Source organism: Arachis hypogaea, chromosome 2 (genome assembly GCF_003086295.3).
Source record: "Arachis hypogaea cultivar Tifrunner chromosome 2, arahy.Tifrunner.gnm2.J5K5, whole genome shotgun sequence".
NCBI classification, from domain to species: Eukaryota; Viridiplantae; Streptophyta; class Magnoliopsida; order Fabales; family Fabaceae; genus Arachis; species Arachis hypogaea.
Window position 1 is genome coordinate 77119228 of NC_092037.1, and position 6990 is coordinate 77126217.

At 34.8% G+C, this 6990-nt stretch overlaps 1 protein-coding gene across 1 annotated transcript; it reads right to left on the bottom strand.

Moving 5' to 3' along the window:
- Window positions 1–1635: 1635 nt before the first annotated feature.
- Window positions 1636–3354, bottom strand: LOC140177140 (uncharacterized). The gene is made up of 3 exons (XM_072209782.1): window positions 2635–3354; window positions 2220–2469; window positions 1636–2075 (listed from the first exon to the last, which is right to left on the bottom strand). The coding sequence occupies exons 1-3, from the start codon at window positions 3352–3354 to the stop codon at window positions 1636–1638; spliced, it is 1410 nt and encodes a 469-aa protein (XP_072065883.1).
- Window positions 3355–6990: the final 3636 nt, after the last annotated feature.

Consider the following 6990-nt stretch of genomic DNA (forward strand, 5'->3'; position numbering starts at 1 on the left):
CATTTGAAATTGATGTTGAGGAGGGTGTACAACCAACAAAGGCATATCCTGGTTGAAGACTTTGAAGAGGTTGATCAAGAGATGGATTCAATCATTGATGAATTCTTATCTACAATTGAATCCCCTCCCATTGGACTTGACACGAAGATTAAAGAAGAAGAAGCACAACCTTCCATACCCTTGGTAAGCAATGACAAAGAGATTGAATTGGAAGAAAGCTACTAAGAGGAAGAGGTTGAAATTGAAGAAGCTTGCAACGAGGTGAAAGTTATTAAGGAAGAGCACAATGGAGTGGAGCTTGCAAGATCATTGGAAACACCTCTCCCCAAGCTATTACCATCCAACACAATCTTCAAGTGGGTAAAATCCTTCTCCTTCAACCTTACTCCCCCATTTGACTATGGTTTGCTTGAGACAGATGTGCAACTTCGAACTCTTTGTGGCTTTAAGAGTAAGAGGGAGATGGTTAGTGGTTGGAGTTGTTACGCAAGGCTCAATATGGTTGCATACTCCAAGTTGAAGTGCAAGTATTGGTATAAGTCTCAATTGAATGGGTCTAGGAGGTTGTTTGGATGTCTCAGTGAGAATTCCAATTGCTCACCACCCAAGTGGAAAAATGATGATCATCAAGAAGACGGGTGTAAAAGCAAGGTTTGGGACCCCGGAATTCATTCCAACAATCAACACTTTTGGGGCTTTGTCACTTGCTTTAACTTGCTTGAATGCTTTATGCGCCTAGTTTGGGATCTCGAAGGCTATTGGAATTACAAACACTGGTGGGGATTCAAGGATTAGTTCAAGCGCAAGCCACCATGACAAGGAGCTCACCAAATGTCCAACTTAAGGATTTTAACCAAAAGTTCTAGGTGGGAGATAACCCACCATGGTATAATCTTCCCTTTTTATTAGCTCTATTTTTATATCAGTGTCAATATTCAGTTCTGCATGATTTCCTTTACCCTAAAAAAAAGTGCGTTCCACGCATGCGCGTGACCCACGCGCACGCGTCACATGCGACGCTAAAATTACAGAAAGTTGCGCTGGAAACATGCAAGAAGGATGCCTTGCGCACAAGCCAACCCACGCATACGCGTGGGTGATGCATGCGCGTCACCTGCAATTTTGTCAATCCACACGTAAGCGTTAGCGACGCGTATGCGTGATATGAAATTCGGCATAACTTGATACATTAAACAGAGAGTTGTGCAGGTATAATGCTGGAATTGTACGTCTGGCATGATGAGATCTCACGTGTACCCGTGATCGTCGCTTACACGTCACCTGAATTTTTGCTCACCGACGCGTAAGCATGGATGACGCTTACGCGTCGCCTCTTCTTTTGCACACCCACGCGTACGCGTGGGTGACGCTTACGCGTCGCTTCATAGATTCCATTTTTCTGGAGGCCCCATCTGGGCTTTTCAAGATGATCCCGGCGCTCCCCGGTGTTTGGTTGGAGGCCCCGTCTACATGGAGCCTCCATCGTATGTCCACTTCTTCGGTTGGGCCCCCTGTTACTTCCACCAGGAACTCTGCCATTGCATGTGCCTTAATCGCATGTCGGGGTTCGTATCGTAAATCGTACTGGGAGAGCTCGATGGCCCAAGTCATCATTCTTCCCGCTAAGTTGGGTTTTTAGAGCACTTGACGGATTTCCTGATCTGTTCTTACGATGATCTGGTGGCCTTGGAAGTATTGCCTTAGTCTATGGGAAGAGGTCAGGAGTAACAGTGCCAGCTTCTCCAATTTGATGTACCTCGGTTCTGCTCCTTGTAGTACTCTACTCACAAAGTAAATTGGCTGTTGAGCCTTCTCTTCTTCCCACACTAAAACCGCTGCAAGCGCTTTCTCCGCTATGGCCAGGTACAAGTAGAGTGGTTCTCCGACCTTGGGCTTTTCGAGTACTAGGGGTGCTGCCAGGATCTCTTTGAAGTGATTGAACGCCTCTTCGCACGCAGGAGTCCATTCAAACGCCATCCCCTTTTTCATCAGATTGAAGAAGGGCAAGGCTTTCGCTGCCGACGCTCCGAGGAAGCGGGACAGCGCGGTGAGCCTTCCTGCCAGCCTCTGGATGTCTTTGACACAGCCCAGACTCTTCATTTGGAGTATCGCTTAGCACTTTTTGGGGTTGGCTTCCACCCCCATTTGGGTTATCATAAATCCTAGGAACTTTTCGGCCTCCATGGCAAAGGTGCACTTGAGCGGGTTGAGCATCATACCATGTTGTCGAAGGGACACGAACACATTTCCCAGGTCGCTTAAGAGTTCATCAGGCCGGGTAGTCTTTGCTAGGATGTCATCTACATAGACTTCCACCGTCTTGCCTATGAGATCGCTGAATATCTTATTCATCAGCCTCTGGTACGTGGCCCCTGCATTTTTCAGACCAAATGGCCTCACCTTGTAGTAATAGATTCCTCTCGGTGTTATGAATGCTGTTTTATCCTCGTCAGGCAGGTGCATCGGTATCTGATTGTAGCCGGAATAAGCATCCATAAAGCTCAGATACCGGTACCCTGCCGCCGCATCAACAAGTGCATCAATATTGGGAAGGGGGTAGCAGTCCTTGGGACATGCTTTGTTGAGATCGGAATAGTCGACACACATCATCCATCTCCCATTGTGCTTTTTTACCAGGACTTCATTTGACAGCCAGGTCGAGTAGTCTAGTTCTCGGATAAAACCTGCTTCTAGGAGCCTGGCCGTCTGCCTGGCCACCTCTTCTGCTCTTTCCTGCAACATCTTCCTTCTCCTTTGAGCCACTAGTCGGGCTTCCGGCTTGATGGCCAAGTGGTGTGACATGAGTTGGGGGTCTATGCCTGGCATATCGGCTGGCGTCCAGGCAAATAAATCGCCATTGGCCCTGATCATTTCTACCAAAGGCTCTTTCAATTCATGTGGGAGGTTTCTATTTTCGAACATGAACTTCTCCTCCGTGTCCCTGACCCTAAACTTTTCCAGGTCCCCCTCTGGTTCGGGTCTGGGCTTGTCACCGACCTTGGCATCCAGGTCGGCGAGGAACACCCCTGACGCTTCTTTAGATTTTTTCCTCAACGAGAGGTTGGCGTTGTCGCAAGCGACTGCCGTTTCCAAATCTCCTCTTATGGATCCTACAGATCCGTCATCAGTGACAAACTTCATTACCAGCAGCTTCGTACTGATCACTGCCCCTACATCGTTAATGGTTTTCTTTTCTAGGATGATGTTGTAGGCTGTGGAATCCCGTAGAATTATGAACTCAGCCATTATGGATCTTCGCTCCTGTCCTTGTCCTACGGAGACCAGCAAGGAGATTATCCCGTTCAGTTTGATGAAGTGGTCGCCTAGCCCCACGACACCGTGCTGGTGAGTCATTAGGTCGGTATCTCATAACCCCAATGCATCGAACACGTTGCGGAACATAATATTCGAGTCTTCCCTCGTATCCACAAGGATCCATTTGACAAGGCCGGTTCCAACCCTAATGGTCCCCCTCTGGTTCGGGTCTGGGCTTGTCACCGACCTTGGCGTCCAGGTCGGCGAGGAACACCCCTGATGCTTCTTTAGATTTTTTCCTCAATGAAAGGCTGGCGTTGTCGCAAGCGATTGCTGTTTCCAAATCTCCTTTTATGGATTCTACAGATCCGTCATCAGTGACAAACTTCATTACCAGCAGCTTCGTACTGATCACTGCCCCTACATTGTTAATGGTTTTCTTTCCTAGGATGATGTTGTAGGATGTGGAATCCCGAAGAATTATGAACTCAGCCATTATGGATCTTCGCTCCTGTCCTTGTCCTATGGAGACCGGCAGGGAGATTATCCCGTTCGGTTTGATGAAGTGGTCGCCTAGCCCCACAACACCGTGCTGGTGAGTCATTAGGTCGGTATCCCATAACCCCAATGCATTGAACACGTTGCGGAACATAATATTCGAGTCTTCCCCCGTATCCACAAGGATCCATTTGACAAGGCCGGTTCCAACCCTGGCCGTGATGACCATGGGGGAGGCTTTCCAGGACCTCATCAAGAAAGCTCGATTTTTTATTGAGGAATTTCATCCACGAAACTTTATAAGACAAGTTCAAGTTCCATCCCCTCCATGCTTTTTACGTCTGCCCGAAAATCATCGAATTGGAGCACATAATGAGATTGAATTCTCTCTGTTTAAGTTCGATTTTGATAAATTCGTGACAAACTCGGATATGAAATTTCAACGATTGGTAATATATTTAAATTTTTTTATTTTAAGTTGTTCATTATTAGAATAATTTTATAACATATTGTGATTTTTTTTAGAAATTATTGGCTTTCTTTTGCATGCATGCAATGTCATTAGGAGGAATAAGGGTTAGTTTGGTTTCTCGATTTGGCAATTCTATACCTTACCGCATTACATGGATAGCGAATGATAAAGCTTATTTAACAAGAGGATGGTTTGAATTTACACGAATTCTGAATGTTGATATTTACAATGTTATTTCAGTTGGTTATCGTTACGAGAATGACTCTATATTATACGTGACTAAGAACTAAAATAGATTCAATATTGTTTAAGTAATTTGGTTTTAATATTAGTATTTGATTAAATTATAATTAGAAAATTTTAAATTATTGCATCAATTTCTATATTATGAGTATTTTTCGTGGATGTACTATTTTTAAATAATTTAATAATTAATAAAATGAAGTGGTGTCAGATATATTATTTAAGTTTATTTTTATTCTTTATTTCTTTATTTGTATTTTCATTATATTTGACAAAAAATCTCTACCTAAAGATATAATTTTCGTTGACCTAAACATAATTTAGTTGCCAATAAAAACCGATTTTATCTATAAAAAATAATGAAACATGTATCTTTTGATATTATATTAATATAGTAAGTAGACATTATGATATAATAATATCTTTAATAATTGTATTATAATTAGCTCATAAATAATATATGCTTATATTATTTTAGAAAATTTTTTTTATTATAATTATATCAAATCAATATTTAATTATGATAAAATATGTTAATTATAATTATATCATAAAATTAAAATAATTACGATAGTTATGTTATATATTTTAATCATTTATGTAAGTAAATAAACTAGAAAAAAATCAAATCAAATCATGATGGTAAATAAATAATATAGAATAATATTATACATTTAATTGCATTATAATTAGCTCATGAATAATGTATGATTATATTATTTTAGAAAAATATTTTTATTATAATTATATCAAATTAATATTTAATATATTATTTAAATCTATTTTTATATAACAATAATATTATATATATTTATATATCACTTTTTTAAATTCATTCTTATAAATATTGGCATATAATTAATATAGATAACATATATACTTAATAAATATCTTTATTAAATTAATTATAACGATTAATACAAGATAATCTCATAAGTATAACCTAATTATAGCAAGAATTTTCATAAAAATAATTGACTACTAATTTGAATATAGTTGATATAGTTAAATTGATACAATCGATAAGATTAAAAATATGTAGCAATTATAACAATTATTATATCAATTATAATAATAATTCACGTGACTTCATATACAGTAATTTTTGAATTATAATTGTCACATAATTATACTTGAATATTATTTAATTTTAGATGTTTTATAGGTAATATTCATTATCACATAAATTATCATTATTAAATAATAATAATAATAATAATAATAATAATAATAATAATAATAATAATAATAATAATAATAATAATAATAATAATAATAATAATAATTTTGAATTTATATAATTGATATAATTGATATAGTTCTAATTCTCATTCGTATGTAATAATTTTATTAGTATGTATTCACAGTTTTAATCAATAAATAATAATAATAATAATAATAATAATAATAATAATAATAATAATAATAATAATAATAATAATAATAATAATAATAATAATAATATATAGACATAAAATTAATTAGTTAACAAATTGAATTTAGTTTATGGATTTTTATTTTCTACTCAAATTTTTAATCATTAGTGATTTTATTTTTTATATTTAAAGTAAATTTTGACTATAAAAAAATTAGTTTTGATTGTTTTCTATTTTATTTATTTACAGTCATAATTAAATTTGATATAATTATAGTAATATAAAGCTGCTTTATATATAGCAATAATATTATAGAAAATATTATTGCACGATTGTAGAATAAAAAATAATCATATATATAAAACGAAATAATTATAACAAAAAAATTTAATACATGCGATTTAAATATTTTTAATATCCGGTAATATGGAGTTTAACAAAATATAATTCATATATTTTTTATTTATGTATATGTATATAATCTACTTAATATACTAAAATTGGATTTTTTCCCAGCTAATAAAGGTGACATGTCGATTTCTCATGACTTCGTTTTCCTTCCAAAATGAATGAAATTTTTTCTATTCTAAATTATTTTATAAAAAATATCTTTATTATAATTATATTATAATTAATGTTTAATAAATAATATATAATTATACTAATTTAGGAACATATCTTCATTATAATTATATCAAATCAATATTTAATGCACTATTAAACTACTTATCAATTATCAATTAAAAATACTTTTAATAATAATAATAATAATAATAATAATAATAATAATAATAATAATAATAATAATAATAATAATAATAATAATAATATATGATAATGATATGATAATGGCACCAGTCGTGGTAATCATGATAAGAATATTTGATTCTATTTATAAAATGATCAAATCTTATGATATTAATAACACACATTGATTTTAAATATTTTTAGTTATTTTAATTATATTAATTTTAAAAATATTGATATAATTCTAATTCTTATTCATTATTCAATAATAATAATAATAATAATAATAATAATAATAATAATAATAATAATAATAATAATAATAATAATAATAATAATAAATCTATTTAATATATTAAAATTGGGTTTTTCCCCAACTAATGGAAGTGAGGTGTCGAT

Coding starts and splice junctions, on each gene's coding strand:
- LOC140177140 (XM_072209782.1), bottom strand. CDS start 3,354: ATGACTCACCAGCACGGTGTCGTGGGGCTAGGCGACCACTTCATCAAA. Junction 2,470..2,634: donor GGCTGTCAAATGAAGTCCTG/GTAAAAAAGCAC, acceptor GGCTACAATCAG/ATACCGATGCACCTGCCTGA. Junction 2,076..2,219: donor CGTGTCCCTTCGACAACATG/GTATGATGCTCA, acceptor GCTGTGTCAAAG/ACATCCAGAGGCTGGCAGGA.